Consider the following 21,719-nt stretch of genomic DNA (forward strand, 5'->3'; position numbering starts at 1 on the left):
ATTCCTACCAGCAATGATATTGTTCAGCATTCTCACCAACATTTGATAGTTCTCAGGTTTTTTTTTTTTTTGGTGGGGGGTGGGGATTTTAGCCATTTTAGTAAGTGTGTAGTGGTATTACATTGTTATCTTAATTTGCAAATAAAATCCAGGTTACAGCATTTAATAATATACTTAAGGGTATTTTACTGCTGTCTTTCTTCTATTATAAGTAATTATTCCTTTACCTCTGATTTTCAAACTTTAGTATACTCAAAAGTCACCTGGGGAATCTTGTTAAAGTGTAAAGTGCGGGAACTAAGCCCAAAAATTCTCTCAGTGGTTGTGCGATAGGATGTAAAACCACATTTTTATCTGTCATTCTGGCCCAATTATTCTCAGACAACTCTTCTAGAAGCATTGCTTGTTCTGTGCTCTAGGTAAGCTCTGCACATCATCTGGTGGTTGATAAAGATTTTGCCAAGTTCTAGTTTGTGTATTGTTTTAGACCATAATTTAGCTATGGGAACAGAAGGATTAGTTCATCCATGTGTTTTAATTATACCGTGACTCTGTTTCTTTTCTTAAACTTCTGGGAGTAGGAAGTGTGAAATTATATTAACTATAGTAATTTGAAATTCTGAAATCTGTTTTTACTTTGTTTCCTAAAGTATATACTGAATCTTTTACCTTTGTTTTATGAAGTGTTTCATCATAGAATGTACGTAAGCAAAAAAACACAAAACACAAAAACCACAGCTATTTTATTTTCTCATTTTTAAAACTAAATGGACTCAGATTTTGTGTCTGGCTATAGACCCTTCTTGGAAAAATGAGGTAGGATGTCTGGAGAGCCCTTTTTCTTAGGTAAAAGTCATAACACAAATATAAAATATTAGTGTCTTTGAGGATTATTTGTTTGTGTAGGCAGTATCTCAGAGTTTCATCTGGGAGCTGTGAGCATCAGAATGATTGGAAAAACATGTTAAAGCTAGGGATTACCAATTAGAATCTTAGGGGATGGGGACAGGATTAAAAGTTTTATCAAGTTCTTTAGATAATTATGAAGCCAAAATATGATAACCATGGAGCAGCCTCCCATTGTTTATCCTGTACATAGATAAAAGAAGAAATTAAACACAGTTTAGCAAATGTTCTCTGTTCCACCTTGGAAATTTTTCTTTTCTTTTTTTTTTTTTTAATTTAAATTTGATTTGCCAATATAAAGCATAACACCCAGTGCTCATCCCATCCAGTGCCCGAGGAAATCTTTCTTAAAACACGTTTGGGATGCACTTAATTTAATGGATAGAATACCACTTAGAGATTGACAGGATTTTATACAGTACACGTTCTCTTAGTTCTCCCCAAGATGGTAAAGGATCAGCTTTTTAATTTTTCATAGTTGCCCTAGAGTGTCATGCGAGAATCCTTGTGCACAAATATGAGAGAAGCAATTCTTGAATAAAACAGTGTCCTTACCTCAGGAGTTTAATGTTGTTCTAAATAACTTATTTTCAGAAAAGTATTACTTATTCAAAGGGACGATATTTGGAAGCCTGTCCCTTGTAGTAGTTCAATGGAGGAAGGAGGCTTACCTGTGCATGTATAAAAAGACCATTTATTTATTTGTTTATTTAAAGACCGTATATTTACATATGGGATCCAAAGCTGTGCCTTTTCATTACTTAGTATTAGATGGGGCACAGTACTTCCTCTCTTGCTTGATTTTGGGAGATCATATAAATTTTCATTTATACTGTTAAATAACTTCAAGGAAAGCGAGAATGTGAATAAAAGCAATTGTAAGACTTCAGTGCTTTTTAAGTGCACTGTTCTAAGTGCTTTGCATTGACCTTTAATTCTTACAGCTCTGTGAAGAAGGTACTGTTACCTCCTACTGATGACAAAACTAAAGCATGGAGTAAAACAACTAACCCATTGTTATTCTGCTGTTTAATACCAGAGCTTAGATCAAATCCTAGATATTCTGGGCAAAGAAGAGATCATGGTAGTAATTTAATGAACCAGTGGTGGCTTGTACTTGTTGACTTGTAGGAATCATAGGTTTCTTTAGCAGCAAGAATGATAGTGGATCATCTCATCCTAACCTGTCATTTAAAAATTACAGAAATCTAGAGACAAAAGATTTAGAAAAATTGTTTTGATTCACAAAGACAGTACATACTGGTATAGCCAGGACCAGTTTGTAAGCTTGGTGAGTTCCAGTTCTGTATTTTTTTCCTCCTTGGATCATAAAAAGATACAAATTTTCCCAAATTATTTTTCATATTTCTTGTTGCTGTTTTTATTTTTCTCATTAGTGCAATTGCCATTAACAACTGCCATTGATACCTTATATTTGTTTCTTGAAAACCTTTTGCTAATTTATAACATCAAAGCATGTCCTACCAAATGATATTTAAACATTCAGTTTCATGGAAATTATTGACAAAATGGCCTAGATCAGTAGTTCTTAACCTTAAGCGCTTCATACCTTCATTATAATAAATATTTTCTAAAATCCTTCCATATTTATGAAATGAAATTTATAGATGATGTAACTACATACGAACTAACAGATTTTCAAAGAAAGCAATATAATTTTTGACATATAATACAGAAAAAAATACAAGTATGTTGTGTATATAAAATATACAATATATATTTGAAATATAAATATTTGGGAAAACTCCATGAAAATCTTTTAATTCTAAATGTAGTCCATAGTCTAGCAGCATTAACATCAGTCAACAAATACAATAAAATCTATTTATAATAGAGATGAAACACTTGGTGATATATCTGAAGACAATATGAAAGAGCTCAACTAAGAACAGTAAAGTATTTTTGAGAAAAATCAAAGAATATCCAAAGAAGGGAGCAATATAATTTATGTGTGGGTTGGAAGTCTTTACATTGTTAAGATGTCATTATTCTCCACATAGATCCCAGTCAAAATCTCAGCAAAGTTTTTTGTAGAAATTGATAAGCAAATTAATTCATATGGAAATACAAAGGAGCTAGAATAGAATAGCTAAGATAAATTTGAAAAACAACTAAGTTGGAGAACTAACATTGATTTGAAGACTAACTGTAAAGGTACAGTATCAAGAGAGTATGTTATTAGTGGAAGGATAGACAAATAGAATAATGGAACAGAATAGAGTCCAGAAATAGACCCATACATACATGAACATATGATTTTCAACAAAAGTTCAAATCAATTCAGTGAAAAATACATGGTCTATTTTACATACAGTATTGGAACAGTTGTTCATATGAACAAATGTTCATATGCCTGCATTACAAAACAAAACAAAACACTTTGATTTGTTTCTTAAACTGTCTGCAAAAATGATCTCAAAATGAATTATATACCCAAATATAAAGCTTAAAGTACAAAGCTGCTCAAAGGAAACATAGGGAAAACTTCTGTGACTTTGGGTTAGGCAGAGATTTCTTAGATGCAACATGAAATAAACAATTCATAAAATAATAGTTTGAATTTCATCAAGATTGGAAACTTCTCTTTGAAAGAGATTACTGGTGAGACAATAAAAGGAAAGCTACAGACTGAGAAAAAATATTGGCAGTTATTATTGGCAGTAAAATTTTGAGTATGTTCTGACAAAGGACTCATATTCAGTACATACTCATTAGGAAACAGAACTCAATTTTAAAAGTAGGCAAAGATCGAAACACTTCACTGGAAAGATATGTCAAATAAACACATAAAGACATGCTCATTGTCATTAGTTATTAGAAAAATGCAAATTAAAATGACAGTAAGATATTGCTACATACTTATTAGAATGATGAGGCTGTGGAAGGATTGAAACAGGGTTGGTGAGAATGTAAGATACTACTATTTGGAAAACAGTCAGTCTATCAGCTTCTTAAATTAAGTAGACACCTACTACACGATCCAGCCATTCCACTCCTAGATTATTATCCAAGTGAAAAAGAAAGCCTATATCCATATGAAAATTCATATATGAATGTTCATAGAAGCTATTCATATAATAGCCCCAAACTGGAAACATATTTTATCAACAAATGATTAATGGGTAAACAAATGATGCTGTCTTTACAATGAAATATTACTCAGGAATAAAAAGGAATGAATTGCTGATCCATACAACATCAGTGGTCCTCAGAATAAGTATGCTGAGTGAAAGAAAACAGATAACAAAACAGTACATTCTTTTGACTCTATTCAAATACAATTGTAGGAAATGCAAAGTAACATATAGAGATAAAAAGTAGATCAGTGGTTGCCTGGTGAGTAGGGACAGGGGTTGGGTAGGGAGAGGGAGAGATTACAAAGAGATAAAAGGAAACTTTTTTGAGGTTGATGAATACATTCAGAATCTTGACTGTAGTTATAGTTTTATAGGTGTCAGAACTTATCAAAATGTATACATTAAATATGTACAATTTATGTCAATTATACCTCAATCAAATTGGGAAGAAAAAAAACTAGAGAAGCATCTTTGACTTAGCTTTTTATGTACTCACCCCAATTGATGATATATACTTTCCTTAATTCTTCATGCCATTTTTATGCTATACATTTTTATTATCACTTTGCTAGTTTGTTTGCAAAATCCTAAAATGTGCTTCTGCTTCATGTCATCCCCCCCTTCCTCCTACCCTAAAAGTCATACACTACTACTAGAGCTTTCTTACTAAAACACACCTGTGTCACTTTCTCAGAATTTGACACTTTCATTTCATAGAGAGAAGAAACTTCAGCCCTCTTGCCATAATGTACAAGGCCCTCCGTGATCTCTGACCCCATTTTACTTCTCTAGTCTTAGCTTACCAGTACTCTTATTTTATAAACTCAATTTCCAGACAGATTTAACTAACATCCCCCCTCCCCCATTACACAGGTTGCTCTTTTCATCTACTTGTTCTTCCATCTACAATGCCTTCTCTATCCTCATCTTATTCCAACCAAGGGGGAAAGATTTAAACCGACTGTAATTTTATTTGATATGTCATTGAGCTAATGTGGAAAAATGGATCTCATTTGTTAGGTACTTGTTATACAATAAGCAGTTGTGCTCAATATTATCATTCCATTGGCCCCCTCCAATTTCTGCCATTACCCACATCTTCACTTGCCTTTTTATCCAGATTAGATTCTAGGGCCATCATTATTACATTTACTCAATACAGGTTTTTGCTTAAATTCTTCAGTCCTGTTTTCTCCTCTTGCTTCGCTAGTGGTCTCTGTTTGGCTTAATCCAAGAATGGATATTTCATTACTCTTCTTACTTAGGGTCTCATCAGTATTTGAGAGTACTTATTTTTTCCCTGACACTTTATTCTCTCAGTAGAAATGACACGACAGTCTTAGAGTTCCTTCTATGTTCTCAGGCTTCCTTTACAAAAGGCACTCCCTCTTCTAGCAGATCCCTGAAAGTTTGAGGTCCAAGTAGCTTCTCATTCTGTGCTCTTTATCCTAGATGATTTTATTTACTCTTTCAACTTTAAATTCAATATATATATGCCCATTTCTCAGGTTTATACTCTGATTCCTAATCTTGCTTCCTTTTTTGTGAGATCTTTATTTATTTATTTGAGAGAGAGAGAGAGAGAGACAGAGAGAGGGAGACAGCAGATGAGTAGCAGGACAGGCAGAGGGAGAAGCAGACTGCCCACTGAACCGAGAGCCTAATGTGGGGCTCTATCCCAGGACCCTGGGATCATGAGCTGAGCTGAACGCAGATGTTCAACTGACTGGGACACCCAGGGACTTCTGATCTTGTTTCTGAGTCCCAAACCTTAACGTTCTACTGTAATGTTTTTAAAAGTAGAAGTTAGGGAGCTGGGATTTGATGTTTAGGAGACAGTGTAAATAAAACAGAGAAACCAGAGCAAAGTGGTGTTTCCTGGGATATAAAGGGGGGGAACACAAATAGGAATATCTCAAAGAACCAATATAAAAAATCACTAGTTGAAAACAGGGCCTGGGAAGTCAGGAACTGAGGGAATTTGCTTCCAGTTTATACCTTTCTGTGTAGTAACAGCAACTGCTTCTTTGTCTCATTCTCCCTTTTTTTGAAAACTACTTTCTAGTTCTAACCAACTCAGTTGAGATAAAGTTTCAGACATAGTTCCAAAATCTTAAGAGACGGACTAATTGACTAATTTATGGTCTGATGAACTGTACTGGGATGGTATTGGCAGGGACGCACGGTCTGGACTGGACAGAGAGATCCTAATGAAGAGTGGGTTCTCTAAGAATATTTGGGGAGTGGGAGGAAAATAATTGGCATTTCAAGATGGGAAAGCATCAGTTTGTCTTGGTTTGAGTCTCCTGAGTGATGTGATTTTTCTTCAGTACAGAGGCATGCAAGTAGGGTGGTATATTGATTTATTTAGGGGGGGGGGGTTCCTGGATTGGTTTGGCAGAAGGTTAATATTTCAGGGAAATTAAGGGTACTGATATTTTTTAAAGTTCAAATGATCAATGACATGTTCATACTGGGTAGGAAAAAAAGAGATTGGAAGGGGACTAAGGACCCTAGTGGAGAAATATAGAGGGGAAATGGGGATCCAGTATCTGAATTAGAGCTTCAATTGTCATGGAACATATGAACACTAGAGGGCTGGGTGGAGAGGAAGTTGGAGTCTAAAGATAAAAATTGGAAATTCTCTGAGGCCACATAGTTCCAGTTGATGAAAAATCTGTGGTATATCTCTGGAAGTAGGAGCATTATTTTACTTAATAAAAAATGTTTTGGGGATCCCTGGGTGGCTCAGCAGTTTAGCACCTGCCTTCGGTCCGGGGCGTGATCCTGGAGTTGCAGGATCGAGTCCCACATCAGGCCCCCTGCATGGGGCCTGCTTCTCCCTCTGCCTGTGTTCTGCCTCTCTCTTTGTTTCTCATGAATAAATAAATAAAATCTTTAAAAATAAATAAATAAATAAATAAATAAAATCTTAAAAATATATTTTGTTATGCTAACAGCCCTAAAAGTTTCACTAGCCCTTAATTTCATAAATCAACCATTAGAATAGGAGTTTAAAAAAAAAATCTGTGATCAGCACATTGTTGTGTTGAAATTCCTTTTAGATTTTGATTAGTTGATTAGTCTCTCTCAGAGAGACCATAGTTAGGATTAGGCTCCATTGGTAAGCAATGACTTCTTTCCATTCCCACTGTAACCAAAGCTCCAGCTTTACATTATTGCAGTAGTTTCTTATCTAACATTCTCTCTAAGTTGTACCAAAATATTTTTTTCAGTACATTCACTTTTGTAACCAAACCTATTTCTTTTATAGTTTAAGCCTATCCTCAAGGTAGAAGAAGGTCAGAAAAATCAGATTGCAGTCTGTTACATTTAGGTCTGTCTTCATTTACTTGCAGAGAGGGAGCCGTATACCTGTCAAGCTGCTTGAAACCTATTCCCAGGAGCTATTAGAGTTAGGACAGGCCCCAGACTGAATATATAGGTATAAATTGGTGGTGAGCCAGAATAAGTTGTGAAATTTTTAGGAATTTTGTAGTACAATTGTGAAACACAGCCGCTATTAAAAATTAAAGCATATAAATGTACAATTAAGTGCTTTATATTAAAAACAAAGGTAATAAATACTTAAAATTTCATTAGTAGTTATTTTACTATATTTTATTGTTATCTGTGCTCCTAAGGTATTTTCCATTTAATGTTATGTATCCTATAAATACTAGCATAACAGGCTATTTTGTGTCTCTTTTCAGCTCTGCATTCAGTTGTATCATGTTAGTTGCTTGAAATCAGCCATGGTAGGAGTATTTATAACAGGGATTCTGGCAAATGTTGTAAGTCAAGGCCTTTCCTCCTGAAGGGCCAGTTGTACAACTTTGACCAGCACCCTGTGGGATATATAGTAGTCCTCCCTTATCCACAGGGATACTTTCCAAGACCCCCAGGGAATGCCCAAAACTATGGATAGTAGTGAACCTTATATATACTGTGTTTTTCCTATGCATTAATACATACCTAATGATAAAGTTTAATTTATAAATTAGGCACATGAAGAGACTTACAATAATAATAATAATAAAACAGAAGAATTATAAAAATGTAGTAAAAGTTACGTGAATATGGTCCCTCTCTCAAGATATATTTACTGTACTTAATCCTTCTTGCAATGTTGTAAGATGATAAAATGCCTATGTAATGAGATGAAGTGAAGCGAATGTGATAGAACATTAGGCTGCTGTTGACCTTGACAACGCAAGAGGAGGCGGATCATCTGCTTCCAGACCATGGTTGACTGTGGGTAACTGAAACTGAAACAAAACCTGTGAATAAGGGTGGAAGGGGGACTACTGTCATAATATCGCTTGCTTTTTCTAACTTTTTTTCAAGACTTGGAGGAAAACTACTATATTGAAAGGTTTTTTTTTTCCTTCCAGTAAGCTCATCCCTAACCTGTTGCAGCCTTATCTTTACATTGTTCTTTTCCTCCTTTTACAAGATTTTTATTACCTACTCCTCCACCCTGTGAGCCCTAGATATTGGTCTTTTCTCTCTCCTTATTGCTGGAGTTGAATCTCATTTTGATCCCTGCCAATATACCCAATTTTCCTCACCTTTCTCAGCCATATAAATTAGAGCTTTAGGTATTGTCACTGCTGGCGGAAGGAATAATATATGAAACAGGATGACATAGTTTTTCATTACCAGAGTTCCAGTCACTGTTAACATTGGACATTTTGAGTTTATCAGAATTGTTTATATTTGGTGAAATACTAGCTTAAGTATGAATCAGAAAAGTGAATGTTCATTAATTGTATTTTTAGGGTTAGTTACTTTCTTTTTTTCCCTCCTGGAGTTTAGTGGCATTCTTGTGTATATTTTCAAGAGAACACAGCTTCATGTTTTGCGATGGAAATTTTATAATAGGAAAATAGAATCTATTTGCCTTTCACAAATTTCTAGAATCATCTCTCCCAATAAAAGATTTATTAACAGGAGTGCTTTTGGTTTCAAGAAACAGAAAAGTGAACAGAAAAAGTGATTGATTGCCTCTGTTGAGTTAGCAACTTAATGATGCTAGGCAGGAGTTTTTAAGATTCTCTTGGCCTGTCTTTTAAGTTCTAATGATGGTTGCTATAGATCCAGTCTTGATACCTGCATCACAACAGGAGGAAGGAGATAGAATAGTAGCAGTAGAGCTGTATTTGAATGTGCTGTGGCTACAATCGGTTGCAAGGAGTCTGGGCACTGAATATGTTGTTTAGCTAATAGTAAGATTATACTTCATCCTTAATTATACTTATGATAAAGAGAGACAAGTGAGCAGGAATTGGAGAGAGGCATTAAATGAGACTACCATGGACCTCTACATAGTACACAAGAGCTTGTTCACTCATACATCTAAACCTAATGGACTGAGACAAATTAAAAATATGCAGATGTAGCTAATATATATGATATAGTTCTCCAAAGAAGTTCATTAAGCTTTGTTCAGTCTAGGAAGTGATGGAAAACTAGTTTTTATTTGCTGAAAGATAATTAGCGTTTAGAAACTAGATTAGATACTTTCACACAAATTATTGTGGTAGCTAATGTTATCCCCATCTTTACAAATTAGGAAACTGAGACAGATGTTAACTAATTTGCTCCAGATCACTGAGCCTAGTAAATGGACAGGCCAAGTTTAGAACCTGGTCTTTTCAATCCAGAAAATTGCAAACAAACGTTTATAAATCGAAATGAATTCTAATTTTATAGAAAGAGTATTTGATGGGAAAAAAACTTAGTCCGCACATGCAGAAGGAGCTAAGTGTTATGTGTCATCTACTTAATGGAGGAGCCTGAGCCCTCTAGGCTTGTAGTAGCTAGTGTATTGGATGCTAACACTTAGTGGGTGCTTACTATATGCATTTGCTTATACTGATCCGTTTAGGTTTTTGTTTTTGTTTTTTTAAAAGATTTTATTTATTTACTCGTGAGAGAAACAGAGAGAGGCGGAGACATAGGCAGAGGGAGAAGCAAGCTTCCTGTGGGGAGCCTGATGCAGGATCCCAGGACCCTGGGATCGCGACCTGAGCCCAAGGCAGACACTCAACCACCGAGTCCCAATCCATTAAATTCTTATAACATATAACAATCCTTATGTACTAGGTACTATTACTGTGTTTAGATGAAGAAACTGAAAACAGGGAGACTAAGTCACAAACCTGATCTTGCAAGTAAAAGACCTAGAATTGAACCCAGGCATTCTTACTTTTGAGGCTGTGCATTAACCATGACACCATCTACCCTCCTATAACTGATTTGTGTAAGAGAGAATGAGAAGGATTTCTCAAGGTGATTCTTATCTGGTTCTAATCGATCTTGGAAGAATTTCTACTGGTTTAGCTACGTAGGACGTTGAATTATATATGGCATGAAATTTCACGAGTAAAATGAACACTTAAAGCTTCATTTTGGAAGGCAAGTCATAAGGACTTTAAGAATTCCAAATTCAGAGATCTTTTAAGCAAAACTGATACCTTGTTAATAACCCCTTTTCAGCTCATGATAACTGGTTACATCTTCATAATTTTAAGAACTACCATGGAATATCGATCCAGAAGTTGGAATAAGAAAGCAGCAAATGCATATGTGAAAATAATCCCATACAGATAGAAATTATACAGCTCAGAACTTGATGATGAATCATAACTTTTGGAAGACCATTCTATTCTTCCCAAGTCTGTCAACAGAGGGATGTAAAAAGTGATGTAGTTTTCATGTTCAGTTTCAACATCTGTTGCATGGTAGCCTGATTATATTCCTATCTAAGGAAACATCTATAAATATTGGCAAAGACCTCCTTTTTACTTTTGTTTCCAGGCTGTTTATCTCTGTATTTATTCTCTTGGCTATATAGTGTATCTCTGTATGATCTGAGTGTTCTGTGGGTGAGCTCGGTATTTTTCTGATACAACTACTTTGGATTCCTTACCTAACAGCATAGGCAGTTCTGCTACTACGTAAACGTGGCGTGTTTCTCAAAGCCAGGGTCTGTCATTACTGCTGAGATTGGTTGGTTTCTTCTCTTTTGCTTTCCCACTTATTCATATGCTACTAGCTCTTTCACAACAGTAGATACTGGGATTTGAAATGAGTGCTTGTTTCACCAATTTATTTTTGTCTTGTCATTTTTTTCATGAAACCTGTGAAAGAATGAAGGAAAAACTCACAAAAAATGTGAATGTGGTTTAGTGTTGATTTTTTTTTAAAATTAGGGAGAAGACAATAAATGTAAATGTTGGTCTTAGAGATACCAACACAACTAAGTTGAAATTTCAGCAACATAAGTTAGTAAGGTAAAAATTGTATGTAGTCCATGTATAGCTTGGTATTAGATTAAATATTTTAATTGGTGTAAAGAAAAACTTTGGGAAATTGAAAGCTAAAACTGAAAAAAAAACAGACTTAGATATTTGAACTAATAGAACACAACTCTGTATACACATAGCAACAGATTGTTTTATTATTTGTTTGTGTAATTGGTATCATCTGTGATTTAGAGTCTTGGAATAATAGAATCCTTTGGGAGGGTACTGTGGAGTACATTACTGGAATTGAATTGGCAGTGTTCACACACTGGTCTATGCTCCGGTTTAGAATCCTCTCTTTGCTGCTTTTCTTCTTTAGGTGGGACTCTTCCCTGGACACTGTGTTGAGTTAATTAATCAGAAAGTTCCCCAGTCAGTGACCAACTCAGTGCCAAAACCAGGTGAGTATACTCTTCCATTAGTGTGGTTATTTTATCAACTGCTTAAAGAAAGAGATTTTCTCTTTTCATTAAACACATAGTTTGGTTTGCTGTTCTTTCCACTTACTGACATAATATGCATCCTTATTTTTATGTGGTTTTGATTTTTAATTTATTTTTATTTCTCTATTGATCATGTCACAAAGGTGCATTCAACATTTTAGATAATTTCAAAGAACTCCTTGGTCCATTAAGCCTTGTCATTATTTGTTTTTATAATTATTATAGCTTATTGAAGAACACAGTGATAAAGGAAAAATAACAGGTTTAAAGAACTCACACAGATGGTATGATTAGCTGAAAATTAATAACTTAAAGGGAATGTATATTTTATCAATGACTATGAACATCAAACTATTTTATTTTTAACAACTATTTTCAACAGCATTTTTCATTACTTAGTATATTTACAGTGCTTTGTAAATATGTGGACTGTTTTGTGAATAAATAAAGCAGTGTTACAGGGGGTGGAAATCAAGAAAATGGAGGTTTTTGTTCTTACTGGGGTGATTTAATCTAGGCAAATTCTATAGAATACTTAGCCTAGAAGTTTTTAGTGTGATACAAATTGTTTAAAGGAAAACAAAGAATTTGGAGACAAGAGGAAGTAATTGAATTTATTTCTACTTGTATTATATTCCCTTTGCCTTTCTCTGCCATCCTCCCTACTCTGCGCCAGTAGAAGAAAAATAAAAAGAAATCTGGGGCTCAGAATTTATTTGGACTGCTTTCCTTAAAGTATTTTCTAGGGTTAGGACCTATTTGTAAGAATTAGGGGGTAAAAAAGCTTATTTAGTATTTTCCTGCCTCTGTCCCCAAAGCACACGTCAGACTTATGGTATTTTTTTTTTTTTTTTGGCTTATAGTATTTAGGTAAAGGTAAAGGGCAATAACCCCTTTTGAAGCTTATTTCTTCACAGGAGGTTAGGAATTTTAAAATTTAGGCAGGCTCTCTTTATTGTTTCGTAGAGAAAAATCCTTCAGAGTTATGTTCTCTGACGTTTTTCTTGAGCCAGGATTCTTAGTCTCTTTTCAAGACATCTTTATCCTCTGTTTAATCTCCCTTCTTTGGGTAAACACTATTAAAAAAACTTTCTGGGCAGCCCGGGTGGCTCAGTTGTTTAGCGCCACCTTCAGCCCAGGGTGTGATCCTGGAGACCCAGGATTGAGTCCCACATTGAGCTCCCTGCATGGAGCCTGCTTCTCCCTCTGCCTGTGTCTCTGCCTCTCTGTCTCTCTGTGTCTCTCATGAGTAAATAAAATTTACTTTAAATAAAATTTAAAAATAAATGAATATCTTTCTTTAAAAAAGAAAATAAATAAGAAAACTTTCTCAGTGGGTACTTGCTCAGTAAATATTCATTAGCAGTTGTGATGACCATAGGTTTCTTTCTCTTTTAAATATGGCATCATTAACTTCAAATCCAATATCCATTAGCAGGAAGTATCCCAGTCCCTCCTTCCCCCCTGGCCCTAGCAGCTACTAGTCTACTGTCTGTTTCTATAGGCTTCCATATTTCAGACAAACAGAATCATATAATATGTTACCCTTTGTTATTAGCTTCTTTGACTTAGCATGTTTTCAAGATTCATTTGTGTATCAGAATTTCATTCTTTTTTATGACTAAATAACATTCCATTTTATGGATATACTCTAGTTTGTGTATCCACTCATTTTGAGTCATTTCCATTTTTGGCTATGAGTAATGGTGTTATGGACACTGGTGTACAAGTTTTTTGTTTAGATAGATATTTTCATCTCTCATGCATGTGTCTAGGAATAAAACTGCTGGGTGATATGTTAGCTCTGTGTTTAACCTTTTGAAGAATTGCCAGATTGCTTTACAAAGTAGCTTACCATTTTACAATACCCCTGGCAGTGTATGAGAGTTTCAGTTGCTCCATATCCCTGTTGCTGTGTTTTTGATTATTGCCATCTTAGTGGTTATGAAGTGGTGTATCTTTGTGAGTTTGATTTGCATTTTCCTGATGACTAAATGTTGAGTACCTTTCTATGTGCTTAAGTAGCCATTTGCATGTTTTTGGAGAAATACCTGTTCAGATTATTTGCCCATTTTTTAATTGGGTTGTCATTTATTATTGAGTTGTAATTGTGCTTCATATATTCTAGATACAAGTCCTTTATTCGGTAATATGATTTACAAGTGTTTTCTCACATTCTGTGGGTTGTCTTTGCCTGTTTTTATTCTGTCCATTGAAGCATCAAAGTTTTTAATTTTGATGAAGCTCAATATATTTTTGTTGTTGTTGCGTATGCTTTTAGTGTCTTATCTAGGAAGACTTTGCCTCACCTAGAGTTGAGATTTACTCCTATATTTTCTTCTAAGAAGTTTATAGTTTTATGTCTTAGATTTTAGTTTAGGATTCATTTTGAGTAAGTTTTTGTGTCTGATATAAGGTCCACCTCCATTGGACATCTAGATATCTAGACAGCACTATTTGTTGAAAAAAAGGTTGTTCTTTCCCCATTGAATTATCTTGACTCTCTTTTAGAAAATTAATTGACCTTAGATGTGTAAGTTTACTTTTGGACTTTTGATTCTATTCCAATGATCTAAATGTCTATCTTAATACCAGTACCACCATGTCTTGATTACCTTTGTTTGTGGCAAATTTTGCTCTTATTTTATTCTTTCTCTGGAATGATTTAGCTTTTTTGGGTCCTTTTAAATTCCATATGGATTTTAGAATCAGCTTGTCAGTTTCTACAAAGAAGTCAGCTGGATTTTGATAGGGATTGTTTTGAATCCGTGTATCAATTTGGGAAGTATTACTATCTTATCAATATTTATTAAGTCTTCCAATCCATGAACATGGGATATTTTTCATTTATTTAGACCTTCTTTAATTTTGCTCAGTGTTTTATAGTTTTTAGAGTATAAGTTTCCATTTTTTTGTTAAATTTATGTTTTTCTTTTTGATGCTATTGCAAATAGAATTATTTTCTTGATATCATTTTCATATTCATTGCAAGTACATAGAAACAATTATATATACTAGTCATGTATCCTGAAACCTTGTTGAAATGTTTATTCTAATACATTTTTTTAGTTGGATTCCTTGGGATATTCTATATACAAGTTCAAGTCATCTGTGAAAAGCAATATTTTTACCTCTTCCTTTGCAATCTGGATGCTTTTTATTTCTTTTTCTTGCCAATTTCCCTGGCAAGACCTTTAAGAATGGCCATCTTTGTCTCATTTCTGATCTTAGGAGAAAGCATCCTTCATTCACCATTAAGTACGATGTTAGCTACGGGGTTTACATAGATGCCTTCTATAAGATTGGAGAAGTACCCTTCATTTCTTAGTTTGTTGAATGATATTATCATGAAAGGTGTTGGCTTTTGTTAAATACTCTTTATCTGTTGAAGTGATCATGGGTTTTTGACTATTTTGAAGTTATTAAATTCAACATCAAAAATTTATTATGGTTTCTCATGCATTTTTTATATGTTTCCTTTGTGAAAACTTAACTTGTTAGGTATTAGGTGTCATTCTTGATAATTCTGCCTCAGAGATATAGTGTAAACTCAGTTTTTAGTTAAAAAATACCTTAATATTGGTATTAAATTGTATCAATTAAATACTTTTTCATGTTTTGAATGAGAAAGTGATATTTCTAATAATGATAACCTCCAAAAGCCTTTAAAACTTGAGAACATTACTCAGTTATTGATAGTTTTGGAAAATAAGTTTCTATTAATAGACCTGTATGACATTGTTAATTTTAAATTAGTGATGACATACAATGACAGCATACCTTCACAAACAATATTTTATCTTTTGTGAGCAACATTGCAGGGTTGGCATAAGGAAATGTGCATTCTTAATATATTTTGAAAAGGATGATGTGAATTCTATCAGCCTCAGGCTTGTTTCACACTTTAAAACTGTCTTTGCCTACAGTATAAACAACTTGAATGTTCTATTTATTTTTAACATTGCCATCTGTTACTGTTAGATGCCAAATCTGAAAGATGCGGCTATAGTTTGAGACTGAAATTTAAAGCTCCCTATATTATTACACAACAAGGGCAATAGGAAAAATTTTCCCTTTGGAGCTCCTCTTAATGTTCTCAATATGTTCAATTATTTGTGTATATAAAAATAAAAATCAATGAGTCACCATGTCCTGACCAAGAAAGCAAGCATCCATGCTGCCTTAAGAAAAAGAAGGTGTTGTAAAATGAGATTGAAGGAGGAGGAGGGGAGATAAGAAGAGGAAAGAAAAGAAGAAGAAAGAAGTTTGTCTATAAGAAATTGACAGTTTAGTCACCATCGGTTATGGTTTGATAGAAGATGAGGTTGAGGTCGGAGAAGGGAAAGTAAATGTGGTTTTCTTTGTGTTTATCCTATTTGGAGTTTATGGAGCAGTTGGTTTTATTTATTGATCACTTTCTTCAGGTTTTTAGTTTTCTCAGCTATTATCTCTTCAATATTTCTCTTTCTCTTTTCCTGTTTTTCCTTTCTCTTTCGGTTTTTCCTTTTCTCTTTCTTTATCGGTTTTACTCTTTGATATTGTCTCACACATCCTCTTCTCAGTTTAGATACTTTATATTGACCTGTCTTAAAATTCACTGGTTTTTCTCTCCCTGTAGGCTTCTCTTAAGCCTGTCTAATGAACTCTTCAATTCTTACATATTTTATTTCTTGGATCAACATTTGTCTGTTCTATAATTTCTATGGTGGAACTCCTCATTTTCTCACATTATCTACCTTTTTGTTTAGACAAAAAGAAAAAAGAGCGGTGGAGGAAAGAGAGGGTAAGAGAAAAGCAAAGCAAAGCAAAGCTTATTTTCGAAGCATGAACTTCTTAAAATGTACAACTAGGGAATTTAAACAAAATGTTTCTTCTGAAAACAAAATTTGGACAGAAATTTTAAAATACCTCTTTGAAGCAATGGAAAGTTAGTAAGGCAGTAAACACTTACTGAGCTAAGGTTAAGCAGAGAAAGGAAATCCTAAAGAGTAATCCATGTATATGGAAGCATTATTCCCCTAGTGTATCTCCTGATGGAGTAGAGAAAGTCACAGTGCCAGGGGAATAGAAATTGGAGTTCAGAGCCCAATGGGGCAGAGTTGCTGATAAATGCCCCAAGTTTTGAGTTAGGATTTTTGTGAAATTGACAACCAATCCTAAACTGATTCTAAAATTTATATGGAAATGCAGAGCCCCAAACACACAAGACAGTTTTGAAGAACAGAAAAATGGGAAACTTACTATTTTAAACATCAATATTTGTTGGGTTTTTAAAAAGACTTATTTATTAGAGAGAGTGAGAGTGGTAGGAGCAGGCAGGGAAAGAGGGAGAGAGAATCCCAAGCCAACTCCTCTGTGATAAGCGCGGAGTGGGGCACAGAGCTGAATCCCACTATCCCGAGATCACAACCTGAGCCCAAACCAGGAGTTGGACACTCAGTTGACTGCACCACCCAGGTACCCCAGACTTATTTTTAAAACTTTGCTTATTAAGATGATGGTATTGGGATGCCTGGGTGGCTCTGGTTGAGCGTCTGCCTTCAGCTCAGGGTGTCGTTCTGGAGTCCCGGGATGGAGTCCTTCATCAGGCTCCCTGCATGGAGCCTGTTTCTCCCTCTGCCCATGTCTCTGCCTCTCTCTCTCTCTCTCTCTCTCTCTCTCTCTGTCTCTCACAAATAAATAAATAGTAAATAAGATGATGGTATTGATTCAAAGGTAGATAAATAGATGAGTGGAAGAGAAGAGAGTCCAGAGACAAACCTGTGAATGTATAGATACTTGATTTATGACAAAGGTGGCATTGTAGAGCATTGTCAAAAGGATAGTCATTTCAATAAATGGTGCTAGGTTACCTTGAGTTTTATATATTTATGATTCTTATTTAATTTGGTATACCAAATAATTTCCAGGAGAATTACAGATCTATATGTGAGAGGTAAAACAATAAAACTTTTAGAAGATAATATATAGTAGAGTATCTTCATGACCCGTTTTCATGATCTTGAGGTAGACCTAAGCAGTAATCATAACTGAAAAGCTTAATAATTAAACTTAATTAAAGTTCAGAACTTCATCCTAATGCCCTTATTAAGATCTGAACAGGGCAAGTCACAAAATGAGAAAGATATTTGACAAAGGTCACATAACACAAGTATGCAAAGAGTCAATACGAAATAGACTAATAAACTGATTTAATTGAGTAAAAACTTGAACAGGTACTTTAGTAGGCATATGACAAGAAGGTCAACATCATTAGTCTTTAGGGAAGTGCAAATTAAAATCTTGCACTCTTTAATGCATACCCACCAGGATGGTTAAAATATAAGAATAACAATACCAAAGGTTGGCAAGGATATATACATCAGTAGGAATTCTCACACGCTGCTGGTAGGAGTGTAATGTGGGACAATCATTGTTTGGCATTATATACTGAATTTGACACACTCCATGTGATGCAGCAGTTTCACTCTTAGGTATATATAGAATGTTTATAGCAACTTTAGTCCTAATTCTCAAAAAACTTGAAAAACTCAAAGGTATATCTATAATGGAATGGATAAATGAAGACATATTCATTGAATGGATTCTTCTATACCAATGAAAATGAAATGAGTTATGGTTATATGCAATAATACGGATGAATTTCACAAAAATAAATGTTGAGTTGAATAAATGTTGAAGCTTGCAGTACATACATACATATGCTGTATAATTCTACATGAAGAGAGAGTTCAGAATCATAGAGTCAAGGCCATTCTGTAGTGTTAGAAGTCAGAATGGAGGAAGGGGATAGATGATTGGGATAGGTAGGAGAGATGATTCTAGAGTACTGCTAATGTTTTGTTGATCCTGGTGGTGATTATACAAGAAGGTAATAATGTTGAACATCTTTTCATGTGCTTATTGGCCATTGGTAGAGAAATGCCTTTTGAAGTCCTTTGTCATTTTTGAATTGGTCACTTTGCATCTTTTAAGTATACCTCCCATCCAGATGAATGTTCTTTGCAGTATTGCTTTATTATTCAAATGTTGGAAATCACATTTTCAAAATGGATTTGGCATTTCCATACTGTGAAATACTCTGCAGCCATCAAAAACAGAGGTAGAGGTGTATGGAATTTTTTTCTGTGGTGTATTATTAAATGAAAAAGCAAATCACAGCATAGTATAGCCCCACTGTAATTTCATAGAAGAGGATCTAGAAGGATACAAGCTTGATTTGAAAGGGCAATGAGATTATGGAGATAGCAAGAGACATTTCATTTTTTCTCTGTTTACTTCTCTATTATTTAACTCCTTTATAGTAAACATGTGTTACTTTATGAAATATGAAAATATTATTGTATTTCCCCTTAACGCCATCCTTCTCAATGCAACCACTCCATAAAATGGATATTTTTTGACAATAGCTTTAACTTTGACATTTTATTCAATTTATGTTTATGTGTGAAAAGCAGCACATTTGAAGAAACAAGAGCATAGGCTCCAACCTTAAGTTTTAATCCTCGTGCCACACTTTACTCTGGGTGCACATCATTTGGTTTCTCTGACATTTAATTACCTTACCTAAAAAGTGAGGCAAGATTCCTTTGAAGATTAGGGATAAGGCTTTAAAGCCCCTGGATATTTAATAAATGTCAGCTGTATTATTTATTGATATATGTTTATCTGCTGATATATTATTTAAGTTCCAGTGTCACCACTGGATTTAGATTTAGTTTCTGTAGATATGAAATTAATATATTATTTGTTGGTAAGATCTGTCAGCATGTCACAGTATAGCTGAGAGAGAAATGAATTACAGTAAATGAGTTACAGAATCTCATGGGATCTGGTGGGGGAGGGAGCCTCTTTGGATGGGGTCACTTGAATAGAGTTTGTGTTATAAATTTTTGTCTTTTTTTGGTGACAGCTGAATTTATTGGTGAACAGACATAGAAGTAGCTGAGGCTTTCATTTGGGGAAAAGATTTAGTAATTAGATGTAATACTGATGAAATGCTTATATTAAGAAGTAGTTTATAAGGTAACAAATTAGCACGAATTTGTAGTATAATTTTGAAATAGAATTTTTTTGTGTGTTGTTTTCTTTTAGGGACCTGGTTCTCTAGTGTGTTGCTTCCTTTGTTGTTTTACTAATTTTTTATTTTTTATTCATTTATTTTTTTTACCAATTTTGCCTAATTCTAGATTTTTTCCCCTTTATTTTCATTTATTTGCTCCTGGATTGTTTCTGTTTTCTTTCTTTGAGTTTCTAGCACTTTGCTCTTCTGTAACCGTGTTTCGTTAACATGTCACTTTATTATGAAGTGACCAGACATTTTATATCAAGTAAAGTAAGTGTAGGTTTTTACTTATGTGCAGTGTTGTATTGAGCATATATATGCTCATATTCTGGAGGCTAATCCTTCAAGAATCAGATATTAGAATCGGTACCCTAGGAGGCATTGATGTAAGAGAGTACAAAATGTTAGAAGGCCCTGGGAAGTTTTTTTTCTGAATACATTGCAAGCAACAAAATAAAATAATATTTTCATACTCTGTATCAGGGAAAAACAGGTAGAAAAGTCATACTAGCACATATCTTAAAATGCCTTAGAGGGTATGGATATTTGTATTTACATTATGTAAATTGGAATTTGAATCTTGACACAATCCTGTGAGGTATTGGGGAGAAGAGATACATTTCTATTCCCATCCACACCTTATGTTAACAAATGGAGCTGCTGAGCCTGAGGGGGGTCGGACAGCTTGCCTGTGGTTTCACAACTGGGATTTACTGACATCCTCTGACATCTTATGCTAACTGTGGCCAACACTTATGTGCCTCTTACTGTGTGCCAGGTACTGTACCAAGACATAGATTAACTCATTTAATCTCGATTAAATTAACTGCAATTAATTAACTCAAAATCCAGAATTTGCCCTGCTCTCAAACATTGAATATAGAGTTTATTGTTTTCTCTCTCAAAACAAATATGTATTTAATATGTTTAGCTTTTATTATAATAGGAGTAAATGAGAACATATGTGGATTTGCACAAGGCTTCTCCCAGTTTTAACATCTTACATAACATATAGCACATTATCCAAACCAGGAAATTGATGTTGTCACATTGCAGTGAACAAGATTATGGACCTTACTCCACACTCAGCAGTTTTTGCATACTCTCATTTTCCTACATGTATTTTTATGCAGCGTAGAAACTCCTTTTGGGTTTCAGGAGAGAGTTACTGTTATTAATTATGGAATTCTCCTGCACTCTGTCAAACTCTTGTCGAATTTATTTATTCCTATCCATGCTTAGAAGTTAGGTAACACAAGGGGCAGAGGAGTTGTACTGAGTATCCCCAGATGGCTTTTCTACAGCACGTGTCTCCCCTCCCCCTTTTTTTCTTTCCTTCCTTTGCTTTCCTGTTCTCTTTCCCTTGCCATCCGCCGCTTGTTGTCTTTAGTAGTAACCAAGGAAAGGGTGGGAAGAAGGCTGTTTTTTAGTCTCAAATTTTTTTTTTTTAAAGGGAGGCTTTGCCTTCTCCACTCTGAATAAACTTTAAAAACTTCATTTCCTATTCAACAAAAGCCATAAATCCACAGCTGTTCCACTGGTAAAAATTAACATGTTCTGTTCCTGCCACATATTGGAATTCTCCATCATTTTTCACTATTTTAAAATTATATTAATTCATTGTTTCTCTTACTGTGGCCTTCCACTTATCAACAATTTTATATTCAGAGCTATGGTCAGAAAGGAAGAAGATAATAAATTAGATCAATAGCAGAAGATTTTGGCGTGGTGCCTGGTGGATACTCTGGGTATCTTGAACCTGACAGTTCCTACTTGTGTGACCTTAAGCCCTCTACCTTGATGTCCTCATCTCCAAGATGGGAACAGTATTAGAATGAGCTTCATAAGGTTCTAGTGAAGACTAACTGTAAAATACTTAGAATTGTGTCTAGCATTA

At 34.6% G+C, this 21,719-nt stretch overlaps 1 protein-coding gene across 7 annotated transcripts in view; it reads left to right on the forward strand.

Annotated features, from left to right (window-relative positions):
• Nucleotides 1-21,719, forward strand: part of ARHGAP32 (Rho GTPase activating protein 32) — a 288,412-nt gene that overhangs the window by 209,870 nt on the left and 56,823 nt on the right. For all 7 annotated transcript variants that reach the window (XM_041770213.1, XM_041770212.1, XM_041770210.1 and 4 more), the window contains one exon: nucleotides 11,634-11,715. In XM_041770213.1, coding sequence (XP_041626147.1) covers nucleotides 11,634-11,715 — 82 coding nt within the window. The remainder of the gene's footprint in view (nucleotides 1-11,633; nucleotides 11,716-21,719) is intronic.

This window comes from Vulpes lagopus, chromosome 10 (assembly GCF_018345385.1).
Source record: "Vulpes lagopus strain Blue_001 chromosome 10, ASM1834538v1, whole genome shotgun sequence".
NCBI lineage: Eukaryota > Metazoa > Chordata > Mammalia > Carnivora > Canidae > Vulpes > Vulpes lagopus.